Source organism: Malassezia restricta, chromosome VI (assembly GCF_003290485.1).
Source record: "Malassezia restricta chromosome VI, complete sequence".
Taxonomy (NCBI): Eukaryota; Fungi; Basidiomycota; class Malasseziomycetes; order Malasseziales; family Malasseziaceae; genus Malassezia; species Malassezia restricta.
In genome coordinates this window covers 417,420-436,028 of record NC_040198.1, presented here as the reverse complement: position 1 = coordinate 436,028, position 18,609 = coordinate 417,420, and the positions used below count along the sequence as shown (strand labels likewise).

The 18,609-nt window shown below is 58.8% G+C and overlaps 8 protein-coding genes across 8 annotated transcripts; 3 read left to right on the top strand and 5 right to left on the bottom strand.

Moving 5' to 3' along the window:
• Positions 1-14: 14 nt before the first annotated feature.
• MRET_3608 (kinesin-like protein 8) lies at positions 15-1,976 on the bottom strand (the record flags this gene model as incomplete). The annotated part of the gene is made up of 1 exon (XM_027630235.1): positions 15-1,976. The coding sequence occupies one exon, from the start codon at positions 1,974-1,976 to the stop codon at positions 15-17; it is 1,962 nt and encodes a 653-aa protein (XP_027486017.1).
• Positions 1,977-2,029: 53 nt separating this feature from the next.
• Positions 2,030-3,598, bottom strand: MRET_3607 (uncharacterized protein; the record flags this gene model as incomplete). The annotated part of the gene is made up of 1 exon (XM_027630234.1): positions 2,030-3,598. The coding sequence occupies one exon, from the start codon at positions 3,596-3,598 to the stop codon at positions 2,030-2,032; it is 1,569 nt and encodes a 522-aa protein (XP_027486053.1).
• Positions 3,599-3,655: 57 nt separating this feature from the next.
• On the top strand, positions 3,656-6,340 carry MRET_3606 (mediator of RNA polymerase II transcription subunit 13; the record flags this gene model as incomplete). The annotated part of the gene is made up of 1 exon (XM_027630233.1): positions 3,656-6,340. The coding sequence occupies one exon, from the start codon at positions 3,656-3,658 to the stop codon at positions 6,338-6,340; it is 2,685 nt and encodes an 894-aa protein (XP_027486011.1).
• A 12-nt stretch (positions 6,341-6,352) lies between these two features.
• MRET_3605 (SRP40, C-terminal domain protein) lies at positions 6,353-7,525 on the bottom strand (the record flags this gene model as incomplete). Its single annotated transcript, XM_027630232.1, has 1 exon — positions 6,353-7,525. One exon carries the CDS (start codon positions 7,523-7,525, stop codon positions 6,353-6,355), a length of 1,173 nt encoding a protein of 390 aa, XP_027486054.1.
• A 228-nt stretch (positions 7,526-7,753) lies between these two features.
• On the bottom strand, positions 7,754-8,911 carry MRET_3604 (uncharacterized protein; the record flags this gene model as incomplete). Its single annotated transcript, XM_027630231.1, has 2 exons — positions 7,754-7,833; positions 7,858-8,911. The coding sequence occupies 2 exons, from the start codon at positions 8,909-8,911 to the stop codon at positions 7,754-7,756; spliced, it is 1,134 nt and encodes a 377-aa protein (XP_027486012.1).
• Positions 8,912-9,160: 249 nt separating this feature from the next.
• On the top strand, positions 9,161-12,217 carry MRET_3603 (ubiquitin-activating enzyme E1; the record flags this gene model as incomplete). The annotated part of the gene is made up of 1 exon (XM_027630230.1): positions 9,161-12,217. The coding sequence occupies one exon, from the start codon at positions 9,161-9,163 to the stop codon at positions 12,215-12,217; it is 3,057 nt and encodes a 1,018-aa protein (XP_027486014.1).
• On the bottom strand, positions 12,210-14,216 carry MRET_3602 (protein unc-45; the record flags this gene model as incomplete). The annotated part of the gene is made up of 1 exon (XM_027630229.1): positions 12,210-14,216. The coding sequence occupies one exon, from the start codon at positions 14,214-14,216 to the stop codon at positions 12,210-12,212; it is 2,007 nt and encodes a 668-aa protein (XP_027486013.1).
• A 135-nt stretch (positions 14,217-14,351) lies between these two features.
• Positions 14,352-18,542, top strand: MRET_3601 (DNA-directed RNA polymerase III subunit RPC1; the record flags this gene model as incomplete). Its single annotated transcript, XM_027630228.1, has 1 exon — positions 14,352-18,542. The coding sequence occupies one exon, from the start codon at positions 14,352-14,354 to the stop codon at positions 18,540-18,542; it is 4,191 nt and encodes a 1,396-aa protein (XP_027486016.1).
• Positions 18,543-18,609: the final 67 nt, after the last annotated feature.

The following is an 18,609-nucleotide window of genomic DNA, read 5'->3' as shown; positions in this document are numbered from 1 at the left end:
TGACCTTGCATACATCACGTGATATGCGACGCAGGGGCCAAGGCGTGCTGCCAGGCGTGGGCGCTCGCCCAGGAATCGGCGGCCAGCGCGTACGACGCGCTCGAGGTGTACAAAGCGAGGGTGGGCGCGTCGGGGGAGAGGAGGGCGACGTGCGCGCGGTGAAGCAGGATGGCATGCGTGATGCGTTCGCGCGGCGCACGGCGCATCACGAGGAACGCGCCACACAGCTCGCACCATACGCGCTGGCCCCACGTGAGCCATCCACGGTGGGTGCACACCAGCGCATCGACGCACGTTGCATGGCCCGTATAGCGCCGCGGCTGCGCCGCGTGCAGGCCCGCCCAGAGCGTGCGCAGGTCGCGAAACGCGTCGTCCGCACGGAGCGCGGGCGGTGTCCAGGCCGGCACGGTCGGCATGCCGTGCCGCACGCGGCGCTGCCACACGAGCTCGGCGTAGTAGTCGCGAACGAGCGACAGGCCACGCACGTGCCATGAGCCGAGGAGATCGCTCCCAGGCACTTGGACATTGCGCGTATCGGCGCGCCACAGGTCGGCGGCGCCTGGCGTGTGAGGCGCCCATCGAACGCGGTAGAGGCGCTGGACGACGTGCTCGCCCGGGTCGCTGTGGCAGTCCCATCGGGGCGGCTCGGGCGCGTGCGCACGCCGCCAGCGCCATGCCAGGCGCACGTCGTACGTAAGGTGGGGTCGGTCCTCGTGCGCACACGCGACATGGAGACGCAGCGTGGCATGCATCGTATCGTGGGCGTGAGGCGGCGGCACATCGTGCATGGCAGGCGGCCAAACGGCATGCACACGCAGCGCCGTGCCTGGATGCTCCGCCACACGCTGAAGCGGCAGGAACCGCGCGTCCGATGCGCGCACAACGTCGTGCGTGTCGCGCAGCGACACGTCGCCCATCGCGAGGCCCTCGACGTGGGTCCATGCGACCGCCGCGGCTTCCTGCGCCAGAGCCACACCGAGGAGGTGCGCTGGCGCAGGACGCGCGACGAACGCGCCCGACTGGACCGCTGCGCCTTGCATGTGCACCGTCACGAGCGTGCTGCACCACTGCTCCCACTGCCGGTCCCGCTCCGGACGGCGCATACGCAGGGGCGCCCCGACGACCTGCGCCACGTCGTGAGCAGCGTACGTAGATGTGCCGCGCGTAGCCGCCTGTTCCTGTGCCTGATCGTGCGCCTCGATTTCCGTGAGGAGCGTGCGGGTGGGGCGCCCAAAGAGCGTGGCCAGCACGGCGTCGGGCCATGCCGAGCGTCGAAAGGTGTGGTGGCATACCGCGTCCGCACCGACGTCGACGGGCTGCGTGGCGTACGTGTCCGATCCGATGCGCACCTGCCAGTGCACCTGCGACACGAGGCGGCGCGAGAGGCCACGCACATCGCGCACCATCAGCTGACAGGCTCGCTGCTGCGCGGTCCATGCGACACGGAGCCGGCACGTCCCCATGACCGCCTCGCCACCATACCACGGCAACAGGGGCATCAGCACGTCCTCGCACGGCACGAGCGGGATCAGGACGTGAGCGACAGGCGCAAACGCGGGCTGCGTCGGACCCAGCACCTGCGCACGTACGTCCATGTCGCCCCACGCCATAGCGCCACACATGCGCTGCATCACACGGACCTGATGAGCGAGAAAGGCACACGGCCATGTCTGGATCGTGCACCGGTCCATATCCACCACCCGCACCACGGCCTTGGCCAGGCTCGCGTCGGCCACACTCGCATCAGCGCGTATGTCGTCCAGGCCATCGTGCTGCGAGCGATGGCACACGTGGGGCCGATGCACCGCGAGCTGGAAGCGGACGTGCAGTCCCAGCCGCATGCTGAGCACATGGGCCTCACGCACGAGCGCAGCATGCGACAGGATCGCTACGGCGAGGGGAAACAGCGTGCGTGTGCGCCACTGCACGGACGCGCGCTGCGCCGCGACCGACGACGCCGACGCGTCAGGCGGCATGGAAGCAACCAGTGGAGCTATGAGCGCCGAGCGCCGCACCTGAGCCGGCGCGATCACGACTCGATCCTACGGTGAAGTTCGGCGTCGAGGGCCTCTTTCAAGTGGGTCAGGACGTCCAGCTCTTTTTCTTCGTCCTCGGACAATGTGTCCTTTTGTTGGAGCTCGAGGATCCTGTTTTGCAGGTCGTCGTCGACTCTGTCCTCCTTCAGATCTTCCTCGTGGGCGTCGAGCAGCGTCTTGCCCTCCTGCTCGAGCTCCCGGATACCTTCAACGAGCTCCTCGAGCGACAGGGAGCCAGGCACCTGCTCGCCTGCCTCGTGCACGGTGACCTCCGCGAGGGGCTTGTCGCCCTCTTTGCCTCGGAGGTCCTTGACCGTAGACTGCATGCGCGAGTACTGGTCGCTGATCACAGCCGCACACGTTTGTATATCGAATCGCTTCAGCAAAAAGTCCGTATTACCGTCACTCAGCAGCAGCATCACGTCGCCAAAGTACCTGCCCAGCATGGGATAGGCGGCAGAGCAGAGGAACTGACTGAACTTGGGCGAGCGCGGCTTCGTCGGGCGCTCTTCGTCGCCCTGCTTCTCAAAGAAGCGCTGTTCCGCGACATCGATCAAGTCTGGTAAGATGCCCACGAGCGTCGAGAGGTACGCAATGCACGGGGACAGCAGGCCTTCCAAATGGCCCTGCACACCGTCCTGCGCCAAGAGCCGGTCGCTTTCTTCCTCAGAGTCGCACACGTACCGCTCGATCAACGACGCCGTGATGTGCGCGAGCTTGTCCGTGATCTCGACGAGCGGCGGCGTGCGGCCCTTTTCTTCCTCAGGCACATACGGGCGCACGAGGACCAAGAGCGTGAGCGCATACATCAGAGGCGGCGTGAGCATGCATGGCGAGCCGACCGCCATGGCGTGGAACGCATACAGGGCCGGCAGGAAAAACGAGTGCATGTACTCGTTCTGTTTCCGCACCATGTTCACAGCCGTCGCGAGCAGGAACACGAAAAAGTTCGGCGGCTTCCATGAGCTCGTGGGCGTATCGCGCGGCGGAAGGTATTTGGCGATGTGGTGGTCCAGGTACGTGCGGAACTGCAGCGTCGTGAGCATGTTCGTCCCGATAAAGTAGTCACCTATGGTGCAATACACGAGACATAGGCACAGCAGCGAATAGGGGCCCTGCTCATCCGCGTATTCTTCTTCCGTCGGCTCAAAATCACTCGAGTCCAGCTGGTCGAACAGCGAGTCCAAGTACGTCCGCGAAAAGAGTTGGACGTGCGACTGGAAGTGAATCAGCATGTTGCTCAGCGTGCAGAACGCCTCGTACGCGACCTGGTCGCGTCGCGCGAGGTTGACAGCGGACGCATACGGAAACAGGCTTTGGAAGAACGACTCGCTATCCAAGTGCTCGCACGCACTCTTATCCCGCGACACATAGTGCAAGGCGCGAAGGTACGGCAGGACTTCGTCATCCGCCGGCTTGCCTACCGCAGCAAGCTGCCGGGCGAGCGCAGCGACGTGCTTCGGATCCGCATCTGTGCCCTTGGTGTCCGCAAATGCGTCCCAGTACACATGCCGCGGCGCCTCGAGCGGCTTGCCGGTGCAGATGTCGTGCCACACGACCATGAGGCAGAAGCGAAGAAGGAAAAATGCGGTCCCTTTTTTTCCCTCCGCCCGGCTGCCATGGCCCACAGCGCGGCCCTCGCGCATACCTCGGCGCCCCTGCCCCCTCACGCCAGCGTGCAGTGGCGCCAGTATGTCGCGCCTGACGCGCCGGATGTCCTAGCCGATGCAGCACGCAAGTTGCAGGGCGCGCTGATCACGGCGGCGCCCGCGTCGCCGTCGCCCGCCACATGGATCGCGGCGCCCACGTCTGTCCCGCTGTATGCCCTCCAAGGCACGCCCTCGTGCCTGTGGGTGTTTCTATGGCAGGATACACACCCGACGCCAGTGATGGAGCGCTACCTGTCTTCGCTCGTGCTGCGCTCGTCGGGCGCGTACGTCGTGTCCCGTGTCGACGAAGCGGATCCCGCCTCGTCGACGAGAGAAGCCCACCTGCACTTTCTGCACGCCGTGTGCCATGCGGTGGCGGACGGACTGTGTGGTGCGTCCCAACTGCGCGTCGCGGGTGGCCTCCTGCATCTCGACGGGCGCGACGATGCAGGCGCCGCGTCCTCGACGGACTACACGACGTTTCGTGCCTACACGTCTCATACTACCCTGCATGTCATGTCTCGCACGGAGCGTAGGCCGTGGACGCGCCTCGATGCGCGCGTCGTGGCTGGCGATGCACTGCCGCGCAATGTCGTGCTGGGCGAGACGCGCGTCCGTCTGCTTCCGACGCTCCGGCGCGGCAGGCTGCTGTCTACGTGCATCGACACAAGCGAGTCGTGCCGCCAGCTGCGCGAGGCACTCGATGACGTGCTGCCGACGCGCGACCCTCATTTCGCGACGCTGTGGCTCGATGAGCACGACGACGAGCGTCCGCTCGGCACGGTCCTCTGGCCCGTGGACCTGTGTCTTGTCGAGCACGACGTGAGCGCTCTCGATGCGCCCGTGCCTTGGACGATGCGCTCGGCTCAGGCGCTCTTGGCATCGGCCGCATGGCCGGATGAGCGCACGAAGCTCGTATCGCCTATGCCGCCCCGCATCGTATCGCTCGTCTCGTCTTCGCCGCACGTCGATCCCCCCGGCTTCGACGACGACGATATGTTTCGCACGATTGGACAACTGACCGAGGATGATTTGCGCTTCTTTCAGACACCGCCACGGCCCGCGGACCCTCCGTTCCCTGCGCCGGCGAGCACGACGCCAGCGAGGACGCCCGTCGCGCCCAAGTACGATGTGCACGGCAAATTCTTCATACCCAGCGGGCCCCGTCGCGAAGAGGGACGGCCGTCCATGTCGCCGCGCTACTCGTTCGGCACGCCGCCGAGCGCCGGCGCATGGACGGCGAGTCCGACGCCGTCGACGGACTCGGACAGCGCCGCCGACGAGCCGGATGCGGCTCAGCGGACGCTGGCGCTGGCTCGGCTGCATACCCGTGCCGCGGCGCCTCCGCGCTTCTCTCCGCCTGCTCTGCCCGTGAGCGACGCACATGCGCAGCGTGTGCGCCTTGCCTGGGTCGCTCTGTACGCTCGCACGGCGCAGCATGCTGTGCCGCCGACCAAGCTCCTCGCCCCCCTCGTGTCGACGACGTATCCTGCCGAGGCATGCTCGCCGCCCAGTCTGCTCGTCGGGTGTCAGCACGCGCTGATCCAGATCTCGATCGACGCCGTGTCGTCCTGGACGCAGCTGGGTCTCGTGCCTGTCGGCGGACCACGCACTATCGGCGCGCACGTCGTGCTTGTCGAGTGCGATCTACCCGACGACGCCGTGCGCTCGTGGGTCCAGACCTTGTCGGATGAGCTGGGCGCACACGCCCTCGGCACGCTGGTGCCTGGGCATGTGTGGCGCACGCAGCGCGACTCGGACCTGCAGGCTGTGCGCGACGTGATCCAAGACCGCGCCGTGGTCTATCTCGTGTACGGCCACGACCACGCAGCGTGTGAGCGCCTCTTCCGGTCATGGCCGATGCCGCGCGCGGACGTGTCGCTCGTCCCCGTCCCGGAGAGCGAGGTGTGGATGCGCCCCCCGTCCAGGGCGCTCATGTGGGCGTCGTATGAGGACGCCCTGCATCGCGTGTGCCACATCGCGCCGCGCACCTACGAGGCATGCACGTACTTGCGTGAGCGCGCATCGCTGCGACTCGCCTGGCCACCTCTGCTCTCGTACGATCCGTTGCATCAGGGCGCCGTGCTGCATGTGGCCTACGATATCGTCGGCCGCATCGTGCGTGTCGTGTGCACAGACGACCGCGCACAGCGACTCGTGTGCCGCGCATGGGACGCCGGCGATGCGTGTGCGTGCATACCGCTGCTCTGGCAGGTCGTGCGTGCGATTGTCGCCAACACATCGGCGGCTTGGCACGTCGTGATTGGGCGCCTAGGCACCATGTCGCAGGCCGACATGGACATGTGGGCGTCGTGCCTCGATACGCGCGAGCCCTTCCTGCTCTCAGTGGGCCTTGTGTGCCTGGAGCGCGATGCCTGGCCTACGGCGCACGCCGATGCATCGGTGGTCTACCTGTCGGACATGCCGCTGGGTCTGGCCTCAGGTGCGTGGCCGATCCGCGTGCCTCGCTCGGCGTATGTGTCTGCCGGCGCCTATGCCATTCATCTCGTGCAGCTACGTCACCTGGCTGATCTCGACGCGTACATCCACGACGTCGTGCTGCATTACTACGCGCTGCAGTGCATGACGCAGCTGCGGTGGACGACTCCGGCCCCCGCTCTGCCGTGGCCTTTTGCTATTTTGGCTTGTACATAATTATGGTAACATCTACAGCAAGAGTTTCTGAATCACATCCGATCCATCATCTACCGATCGGTCATCGCCGAGCGAGATCGTCTTGCCGTAGCGAAGCGACTCGGAACTGCCCTGCGACACCGTCACACCATGGCCCTTTGACGACGAGGACGTCGAGCTCGGCGAGAGCGTGACCGTCTTGACCGACGCATTCGACGTGAACTTCTTGCGCGGACGGCACTTGCGCATCTTGCCCTTGGCGGACGTCACCGCGCTCTTCTTGCTAGACGTCGTCGTGCTCTTTGCGTCGCTGGACGTCGAGCTCTTCTTGCTAGACGTCGAGTTCTTCTTGCTAGACGTCGAGCTCTTCTTGCTAGATGTCGAGCTCTTCTTGCTAGATGTCGAGCTCTTCGACTTGGTCGACACCGGGGCGTCTGAACTCGACGCCGACGACGTCTTTGACGAGCCGTCGTCAGAGACCGACTCGATGGCCTCAAAGACGTGGCCATCGTGACGCTTCGCCATCGACTCGACCATCTTGGACGCCGACTGGAGCAGGCGCAACTGCTCCTTGTTCAGCGATACGGACGACGGCCGCGCGACGCCAGCAGAACTCGAGCGCTTCGACGCCGACTTGCCATTCTTTGACACATGGAGACGCTTGGGTCCCTTCTTGTGCTGAGCCGACTTGTGATGCACCGGCGTGTGAGCATGGTGCGCATACGCAGAGGGCACACTAGCCCCATCAGACGACGTGAGCGCATTCAAACGCTGCTGAATCACCGACTTTTGCTGCGGCGAAATACTGCTTTTGCCTCGCGTCTGCTTCTTCAGCAACGAGACGGCCTGCGCCTTGCCACGGCTGTTGAATTCCTCAAGGGTCGGCACACTCACACCCAACTGGTTATTGTGGTACACAGTCTTGACGCCACTTTCCTTCGACGTACTCGAGCTCTTCGGCGCAGCGTGGCCAGCCAGGCGAACGGGCTCACCGTCCACAAAGATCGGGTTCTGGCCGTCGCCATGCTGCTTCATGCGCGAGAACTGAAGGTTGGGCATGTTGCCGACACCGCCACCATGACTATCCACCACGTTCGTCGGACCAGCCGACAAACTCGAGGCGAATGCTCCGTAGTTGTCCAACGGCACCGCTGTGCCCAGCGATGCCACGGACAGCGCAAGGAGGACCGTCGTAAACAGGTTCATGACGTCGTGAAATCAAAAAGATAAAGGGACAACCAGTGCCACGGAAAGGGGGGAGTGAAACAAGGGGAGACGGTGCACCAAGCCGGTTGGTACGTAGAAGGGGGGTGGGAGCCAGGTGAGGTGCTGGCCCTTTACTTATATGTACATGGGTTGCAACACGACATAGATTCTCGGCCAACATCCACCCCCCAGATGAACACCTCCACATTCACCCCGGGGCCACAACTTTTAGGATGCCAAGGTCTCCTGACGGAAACGAACCCACCATGAAACAAACAGGCCGAAGATAAAGCGCTGGATATTGTAGACTGGTGTGAGCCGACCATACGTACATAGAGAAAAGAAAGGAAGTATGCCGACCACCAATTCCCGCACACTCCATGTGTCTTCATGTCGCACAATGCGACCCATTTCGTTAAACTCGAGTCGGCTGAACAGACTCAGCTCGATGGAAAACATCGCACGGAGCGCATCTGATGGAAACACAACATCCATGATCAGGGCAAACAGCGATCTTCGCCCCAGCCCCGGCGGGGCATTCCAATGCTTCTTCGCTGCATCCACTGGCATGGAAGGCACAGACGGCGAGGGCATAGTCTCAGAAACGTCTTGTGCCTTCGACGATACAGAGACTTCCAAGGCACTTGGACCCAGAGACAGGGGGCGCGGCAAGTGCGATGACGACACGCCCCCCGGAAGTGTCCGAGCTCGCAACGATGAGATGGACGCAGACCGATTCAGATCCTGCGGTGTACCTGAATCTCGTGGACTCGCAAAGTTTTGCAGCGAGCTCCGCCGGCGAATTGAATGCCCTGACGTCTCACTCGCAGACACAGGATTATTGTTAAAGTACGGAAGAGGCGTATTTCCGCCAAAACTCGTGGCTGTGCCTGGCGTGAACAAATCTTGACTCGACGAAGTAGTCGGCAAGCCGAATAAATGCGGGAACAACGTGACGGTGATCGTATGGTGAATGATACCGGCTCGGGTACCATCAAACTCAAAGTCACTGCATATCACATCACGTAGCTCTGAACGCACATGAAGAAGCGGCAGCGCAAAGGCTAGCACAAATTGATCAATGATGCGGTCACGGCCATGCGCAGAAACCAGCGGACTGTCAAATACTGCATTGCTGTCGTAATATCGTCGAACCATTTCATGGATCTCGCAAATCTGGCGCTTCGCACCATAGAGTGAGCCATGCAACGACAGAATAATATCAGTAAGTGTGCTGGGACTAGGCGGGGCACCACCCAAATCACTCTCTTGTTCTATCGGCGAACTAATGTCGTCCAAAGACAGGGTCATAGGCCGTGGGTTGGTCCCTGATGAGGATGAGACAGGCAAAGACTCCGAACCATTCGAATTCTCATTTGGTGCCATCTCTTGGGACAAGGCCCTAAATGGCGCTGGTGACGAATATGGGGTGCCGTGGAGCGAGTATGTGGCCTGGTAGGCAGACCTGTCAGATCGCCCCGTCAAATCGCTTGGCGGCGACCCACCATCCAAAAAAAGTCGCCGGCGCCACACACCTTATATGATGACATAAGCACACGTCATGCACGGAACCACCCACGTAAGGCGTGTGGCGTGGCGGTGGGCGTGTCGATACGTTGGCTTTTCACGGCTGTCATGTCTCAACCTACGATTGACGAGTCGCTGTACAGCAGGCAGCTATACGTGCTTGGACACGATGCCATGCGACAAATGTCGTCGAGCAATGTGCTCATCGTGGGCTTGCACGGTCTTGGCGCCGAGATCGCGAAAAACATTGCCTTGGCTGGCGTTAAGAGTGTGACATTGTACGACCCCGCCCCTGTCTCCGTGGCCGACCTTAGCTCCCAATTCTTCTTGCGGAACGAGGATGTGGGTCAACCTGGGGTGACACGCGCGTCAGCTACAGCTTCACGTCTCTCTGAGCTCAACTCATACGTCCCAATCAAGGTGCTGGATGTACCTTCGCTGGATAAGGCCACATTGGAGTCATTCAAGGTCGTTGTACTGACACATACACCATTGAATGAACAGCTGCGCGTGAACGACTTGACACATAACACTTCGACACACTTTATTGCAGCCGATGTGCGTGGCTTGTTCGGTACGGTTTTTAATGACTTTGGCTCCCACTTCGTGTGCAAGGATACCAACGGCGAGCAGCCATTGGACAGTATGATTGTGTCTGTCACGCACGATGAGGAAGGCCTGGTCACGACGATCGATGAGAAGCGCCACGGCTTGCAAGATGGCGATTATGTCACATTCACCGAGGTGCAGGGCATGTCGGAGCTGAATGGCATCGAGCCTCGCCGTGTCACTGTCAAGGGTCCCTACACATTCACGATTGGAGATACGAGATCTTTTGGCGAGTACAGGGGTGGCGGTATATTCAAGCAAGTCAAGATGCCTGAAATACTCAACTTCAAGTCGTTGCGTGAGAGTCAGCAGGCACCTGAATTTCTCTTCTCTGACTTTGCCAAGATAGACCGGTCCATGATCCTGCACATTGGATTCGAGGCACTGTCAGCCTATGAAGAAAAGAACGGCCACTCACCTCGCCCGCGTAATGCCGATGACGCCAACGCCCTACTTGCTTTGGCTCGCGACATCATGCAGTCTCGAAACCAGCTTCCTGAGGGTGAAGAAGCCACAAAGCTTTCGAACTGGATTCTCACGGAGCTCTCGTACCAGGCAACGGGCGATCTTTCGCCTATGGTGGCATTCATCGGTGGTTTTGTGGCACAAGAAGTGCTCAAGGCGTGCAGTGGCAAGTTCCACCCTCTGATGCAACACATGTACGCTGACGTACTCGAGGCGCTGCCTAAAGATGTGCCCAACCTGCCCGAATCTGAATTTTCGCCGCAACATTCGCGATATGACGGCCAAATCGCTGTATTCGGCAAGACGTTCCAGGAGCGCATCGGAAACACGCGCCAGTTCCTTGTCGGAAGTGGAGCTATTGGCTGCGAAATGCTCAAGAATTGGAGCATGATGGGTCTTGGTGCGGGTCCCCAGGGCCAGATCTATGTGACAGATCTGGACACGATTGAAAAAAGCAACCTAAACCGCCAATTTCTCTTCCGTACTCAGGATGTGGGTAAATTCAAGGCAGACACAGCTGCTGCCGCCGTGGCAGCAATGAATCCTGACCTGTCTGGAAAGATCAAGACGTTCCAGCAGCGTGTGGGGCCCGAGACGGAGGATTTATACGACCAGGACTTTTTTGCTCAAATTGATGGCGTGACAAATGCACTGGACAATGTGGCGGCGCGTAACTATATGGACAGTCGCTGTGTCTTTTTCCGCAAGCCACTCCTCGAGTCAGGGACACTTGGCACCAAGGGCAACACTCAGGTCGTCGTGCCCGATCTGACCGAGTCGTACGCGTCGTCGCATGACCCGCCGGAGAAGTCGATTCCCGTGTGCACGCTTAAGAACTTCCCGAATCAGATTGAGCACACGATACAATGGGCGCGAGAGCAATTCGATGAGCTGTTCCAGAAGCCTGTGGCGAATGTAAACCAATACCTGTCGCAGAGTGACTACTTGTCGTCACTGTCATCGTCGGGCGACTCTGGATACGGACAGCAGGTCGAGCAGATCAAAGAATACCTTGTTGATGCTCGTCCTCAGTCATTTGACGCGTGTATTGTTTGGGCTCGTCTCAAGTTTGAAGAGAACTATGTCAACATGATCAAGCAGCTCCTTTTCAATCTGCCGCACGATGCCAAGACCACGACAGGACAGCCATTCTGGAGTGGTCCGAAGCGAGCGCCGTCGCCTCTGGTCTTTGATCCTCACAATGAGCTGCACATGGCTTACATTGTGGCGACAGCGAATCTACATGCCTTCAACTATGGCTTGAATGGCTCTACGGATGTGGGACACATTGCCCAGGTGGCGTCTCAAGTCCAGGTGCCCGAGTTTGTGCCGAAAGAGGCCAAGGTACAGATCAACGACAGTGATCCGGCGCCTGGCCAAAGCACAAACGCGGCGGAAGACCAGGCGAGCCTGGAGGAGGTCGTTTCGAGTCTGCCGGCCCCTGCTTCCATGGCAGGCTATCGTCTGACGCCGGCCGAGTTTGAAAAAGACGACGACACGAACCACCACATTGATTTTGTTACGGCGGCCTCGAATCTGCGTGCCACCAACTACCAAATCGAGCCGGTCGACCGTTACACGACCAAGGGCATCGCTGGCAAGATTATTCCGGCGATTGCCACGACAACGGCGCTCGTTACGGGTCTGGTGAATTTGGAGATGTACAAGCTGATGGACAACAAGCGCGACATTGAGTCGTACTCCAATGCGTTCGTGAACTTGGCGCTGCCCTTCATCGCATTCAGTGACCCCATTGCCGCACCGGTGCACAAGTACAATGACCGGGAATGGACATTGTGGTCGCGCTTTGATGTTGAGGATATGCCATTGCGCGACTTTCTCGAGTACTTCCATCGTGAGCATGGCCTGGAGGTCACGCTCGTGTCGGGCAATATGGCGATGCTGTACGCCGATTTTATGCCGCCCAAGAAGAAGGAGGAGCGTCTGCCCATGCGTTTGCGCGAGTTGGTCGAGCACGTCACGAAGAAGCCGGTTGAGCCGCATGTGCGGCACCTCAGTATCGAGATCATGGCTGACGATCTGAACGGTGAGGATGTAGAAGTGCCCACTGTTTCCGTGCGCATCAAGTAATCGTCTGGAAGATGTCGAGGGCGACGGCAAGTACCTGTTTTTGTAGTGGCTCCATAGACGTTGCCTTGTGCTGTGCCTGCACAAATTGTCGTACAGCAGGAAGCAGGTGCGAAAGACATGGACGGACTTGGTCGGAGCGCGACGGACCCAGCCAGGCGGCATACTGCGTGAGGCTCGAAATGATCGTCATCACACGGAGAGCTAGCTCGTACGTGGCCAGAGGTGAGGCGTACGAGTACGTGAGAACATCCACCAGGGCGTGAACGGACTCGGGCGGCATGCGAACTAGTAGCTCGCATGTTGCAGGGGAGGACGACAGCGTGGCCAACAGGCCCGTGACGGCCTTGAGGAGCGGCACATGCTCATCCGAGACGTCTAGGAGCGTCAGGAGAAACCGGATACGTCCATACGGCGTATGCAGCCGCAATACTTCGTCTGACGAATCGTCGGACGAAGCTTGGTCCTCACCAGACCAGTAGATAAACGTCGATTCATCCTGAGCGAGGTTACACAGCAGCTCGAGCAGCGCGCACCGGAACATGTCTGATTCATACTGCAGAAACATAGGTGTAATGGCCGCCTGCACATCTGCATGTTCAGAGGACGCACACTTGGCATGTGCGACGCACGACGCCATCGCGGGCGACATGCTGGCGAGGTTCGTGAGCGCCAATGTGGCCTCGAATACCTGCAGCAGCGTCGCGGAGGGTGCGAGAAATAAGACGGCAAGGTATGCTGCTGCACGCGCAGGTGTGCCGTCTAAGCCATACAAGAGCGCTGGATCTGTGGACACACTCAGTTTAGCCAGAGCTTGTAGCGGCAACAAGTTGTCGGTCTCCTCCTGGGTATAAACATGTTGTGCCTGGGCCAGCAGCGCTCGGCTGAGACCCTGCTGTATGAGACGCCCACGAAACGCCGCATCCTGTTCGGTCACAAGCGCGAGGAACAAAGACTGCAGTGCTTGACGCAGCTGGTCAGGCTGCGGCTGCGTCGCGAGAGAGACGAGGCGTGGCACAATGTCCGCATCCACCAGGGCACGTACACGGCGCTGGACAGCAGTGGGCTGGAGTCGTTCATCGGCATCGTCATCTTGCACGTCCTGCCCCGCCTTCTGCATCGCCGAGCGGCGAAGAGCATGGATGTGGTGGTCCTGTGCGCTGCGCTGCGGCAGGTATGCTGTCATGGTCGTGAGAATCGACACAATCACGAACGCATGCGCAGGAGCAAGTGGTGCAGGAGCGTCCTTATCACTGTATACGGACACTTGTGGGCCAGAAGCGTTGCGCGCCGGAAAAAGCGACTTTTTGGGCATGTCTAAGAGTGCGCCCAGTTTTCGCAGCATGGCTGCTCGCTCGCTGAGGGCGACGCGCAGGGCGGGTCGCGATACGAGGTAGTAGAGCGATTCAAGTGCGTCTCCATACGCCGTGTACGCCGGCTCAAAATACAGAGGCACCGAAACCTGCGCCGGAGGTGGCGTGGTCTCTAGAAACGACACGGTTGACGTCCATGCAGCGCAGCATACGTCGTCTGGCAAGACCTTGTCGGTCTGTATAGCGAGCTTGATGTGCACGAGATCGAGAATAGCACGTAGCGGTGCACTCGCCTCTGACTGGGAGGCAAGCCACTGTGTGACTGCCTCTCGAGCGGCCAATTGAGACCGCAGCGGCGCATGGGATGCACCTTCACTAAGCATGTGCGCCGCTGCACAGGCATCTTCGTCACATTCTGCATGTGCCAATACGGCATCCATGACGCCTTGGTCCACGAGCGCCGTCGCTAACGGCACTTGCGACAGGCACACGAATCCCATGACCACGGCCACATCCCGCGCACGACCAGCTACCGCCTCGAGGAGGACGTGAGCCCACGCAGGTGCCTCGGTGGGATCCACATGAGTCACCGCAGCCATGTCATCGAGCAGCGATGGCGTAGCATGTGCCCGTGTCGCTGCCTGTGTCAGTAGCGCATGCGCTACTCGCGGCCCTCGTTGGTCGTCCATCCTACGACAGAGGGATGGAGGCGCTGCTGTGCCTGGGCTGACAAAGCATGGATTTTTTGAGCTCGCGGCGATTTTTCCTACGACGACGGGCAGCGCCACATCGTCGGTCGACGCTGCTTGCGCTTGCCCACGAAAATGAAAGAGCTCGTCGTGCAGGATGCACCCAAGAAAATCAAGAGCATCCAGTTTGGCGTCATGTCCAAGCAAGAGATTGTCAACCTGGCCGAGCTCGAAGTGGTCACACGCGACATATACAACTTGCCTGATCGGCAGCCACGAGTAGGCGGTGTACTAGACCGGCGCATGGGTGTGAGCGACAAAGTGAGCACCTGTGAGACATGTGGTCACCGCATGGCTGACTGTGTGGGCCATTATGGCTACATCAAGTTGGTCCTGCCCGTGTTCCACGTCGGTTTCTTCAAGCACATTGTGAGTATTCTCCAGATGGTGTGCAAGTCGTGTTCACGCATCTTGCTCGAGGAGCCAGATCGCCGTCGTTTTCTCCGTCGCTTCCGTCGGCCAGGCCTCGAGAACTTGCAGCGCACCCAGACATTCAAGGCCGTGAATACAGCGGCGCGCAAAGTCCTCTACTGCCCACACTGTGGCTCGACCAACGGCACGGTGAAAAAGGCAGGCGTGCTCAAGATCGTCCACGAGAAGTTTCGACAGAAAAAGACCGAAGAAGAGCAGCTGGATTTCCGCAAGACGTTTACGACCGCCGTCCAAATGGGTCACGGCGAATTGGCGCCTCACCTGAACAAGGCACAGGAAGACTTGAATCCACTGCGCGTACTCGACTTGTTCCGCCGCATCTCTGACGAGGACTGCGAGCTGCTCGGACTCAAACCGCAGTTCGGCCGCCCAGAGGAGTATATCTGGCAGTATATCTGCGTGCCGCCCGTGTGCATTCGCCCTAGCGTGGCTCAGGATGGCGCCACCAACGAAGACGATCTCACCGTGAAACTGACCGAGATTGTCTTTACGAACAATATCATCAAGTCTGGTCTGACCAAAGGCAGCAAAGGCACGACGACCGCCCAGCTGGTGGAACAATGGGACTTTCTTCAGCTCAGTGTGGCTCTGTACATCAACTCGGAAATGCCCGGCGTACCGCCGATGAGTGGGCACAAGCCCATACGTGGCTTTTGCCAGCGCCTCAAGGGTAAGCAGGGTCGGTTCCGCGGTAACTTGAGCGGCAAGCGTGTCGATTTCTCTGGCCGAACCGTCATTTCGCCCGATCCGAACCTGGCCATCGATGAAATCGCTGTGCCGGAACGCGTCGCCAAGATTCTCACATATCCAGAACGTGTCTTTGCGCATAATATTGAATCCATGCGCGCGGCTGTGCGCAACGGGACAGATACACATCCAGGCGCCAACTACCACGTCAACGGTCGTGATGGTTTTAAGCGCTTTCTCAAGTTCCCTGGCATGCGGGACGACATTGCTGCCAACCTCTGTGTCGGAGACATTGTCGAAAGACATATACGCGATGGCGATATCGTGTTGTTCAATCGTCAGCCGAGTCTACACAAGCTCTCGATCATGTGCCACCGCGTCAAGGTCCGGCCATGGCGAACATTCCGTCTGAACGAATGTGTGTGCAACCCATACAATGCCGACTTTGATGGTGACGAAATGAACATGCATGTACCTCAGACGGAAGAGGCGCGGACAGAGGCGCTCACGCTTATGGGTGTCCGGCACAATCTCGTAACGCCACGGAACGGAGAGCCCATCATTGCTGCAATCCAGGACTTCATCACTGCTTCTTACCTTATATCTCGTCGCGACCGCTTCTTTACTCGCGCACAGTTTGTACAGTTATGCTCGTACTTTGGTGACGCTACACTGCACATTGATATCCCGCCCCCGGCCATCCAGAAACCAGTGCGTCTTTGGACGGGCAAGCAGCTATTCAGTACGCTCATCCGCCCGAGCAAGTCTTCGTCGGTGCTCGTCAACCTAGAAGCCCGATGTCGCACGTTTGAAAAGCCGCGTGATGGCCATCCCAAGGAAATGTCGCCCAACGACGGCTACCTTGTCATCCAAAACAGCGAAGTACTGTGTGGTGTCATGGATAAAGCCACGGTCGGCGATGGTAACAAGCATTCTGTATTCGGTGTGATTTTGCGCGACTATGGACCAGATGCCACTGTGGCTGCTATGAACCGCCTCGCCAAAACATGCGCTCGATGGCTCTGTAACCAAGGCTTCTCTCTCGGTATCGGTGATGTCACACCGGGCGATCGACTGCGTAAGACCAAAGACCAGCACGTGGAGGAAGCGTATCGCCAATGCTCGGATCTTATCGACATGGCTAAGCGCGGCAAGCTTGAAAACTTGCCCGGTTGCAATCAGGAGCAGACGCTCGAAAGCAAGATTTCAGGTGTCCTTTCAAGTGTGCGCAGTGATGTCGGTGAAATTTGCATGACAGAGCTGAGCCGGCACAATGCGGCCCTTCTCATGTCCGTTTGCGGCTCCAAAGGATCCAAGATCAATGTGGCCCAAATGGTCGCGTGTGTCGGACAACAAATCATCTCTGGATCTCGAGTCCCGAATGGATTCCAAGACCGCTCGCTACCGCATTTCCCCAAGAAATCTAAGGATCCCCCATCGAAAGGGTTCGTACGCAACAGCTTTTTCTCAGGCCTGGAGCCTACCGAGTTCCTGTTTCATGCTATTAGTGGGCGTGAGGGTCTGGTAGATACAGCCGTCAAGACCGCTGAAACGGGTTACATGCAGCGGCGACTGATGAAAGCGCTCGAAGACCTGTCGACTCACTACGATTTCTCCGTTCGCAATTCCGAAGGCGGTGTCGTGCAGTTCCTTTATGGCGACGACGGATTGGATCCTGCTGAACTCGAGGGCAATGCTCTTCCAGTTGAATACCATCGCACTTTCCTTCATGCTGCTGCAAAAACGGCTGATATACCCAGCCGCTACCTTCTGCCATACGAAGTCATGGACATGGTCGATGAGGCACTCTCTGAAGATCGATTCCAGCGCCTCTGTACTGCCAAGTATATCGAGCAGGTGCGCGACTTTTGCCAAGATAAAATCGCGAAACACATGGCTCGTACGCGTGAAGTGTACGGCATGTACCCGGCATTGACTCGCGATGGCGACTTTGATGCTGACACAGACTTGTCTTTGGGCGCTGATGAGGCCCAGCGTGCTATCGTGGAAAATAAAGCGCGTGTCTCCGAGGCGACTATCCGCGAGTTCTTGTATTTGTGCTGGGAAAAGTACATGCGCGCTAAGATCGAGCCTGGCTCAGCAGTGGGTGCAGTGGGTGCTCAGTCGATTGGTGAGCCTGGTACTCAAATGACTCTGAAGACCTTCCACTTTGCTGGTGTCGCATCCATGAATGTGACGCTGGGTGTACCACGTATCAAGGAGATCATCAATGCTGCCAAAGCTATCAATACGCCGATTATTGCAGCCAAGCTTGTGAGTGAGAAGAATGAACGGGCAGCTCGTATCGTGAAAGGTCGCATAGAAAAGACCTATTTGGGCGATATCGCATCAGTCATCGAAGAGGTTTGGGCTGGAAATTATACATATCTAGGTGTGCAAATTGACATGGACGCCATCCAAAAACTGCAGTTGGAAGTTACCCTGGACGACATAAAGCGCGCCATTGTGAACATGCCTCGCATGAAGATCAAAGAGGAACGCGTAATCGTACAGCCAAACCAGAACGCTTTGCACATTTATATCCACTCAGATGACAAGGAGAAGGATGTTTACTACTCCCTCAAACATCTCAAGCGGCAGCTTCCCAAAGTCGTTATCAAGGGCATTCCGAATGCAAGCCGTGCTGTAATCAGCGATGAAAAGAACGAACGAAAGCTTTTAGTTGAAGGCTACGGTCTGCGCGAAGTCATGACTACAGAAGGTGTGGTGGGAACACAAACATATACGAACCACGTGATGGAAATGCAACAAGTATTAGGTATTGAGGCCGCTCGTAACTCTATCTACCGTGAAATCGACTACACTATGGCCAGTCACGGTATGTCCATTGATCCCCGTCACGTCATGCTCTTGGCCGATGTCATGACGTACAAAGGTGAAGTTTTGGGTATCACAAGGTTCGGCGTGGCAAAAATGAAGGATTCAGTCCTTATGCTTGCGTCATTCGAGAAAACCACCGATCACTTGTTCGACGCTGCGCTATATGGAAAATCTGACTCTATCGCTGGCGTAAGTGAGTGTATTATCATGGGTAATCCTGCGCAGACAGTCGGTACAGGTATGCCGGCTCTTGTCTGTCCTGCGCCCTCGCTTCCTCCACGGCGCCCCTTGGTGTTCGATCAATAGCTCTCCACGTTGGATTAGTCATCATACGAATATTTTTCTTGAAAAAAAGTATCTGTCGAAAATTTTT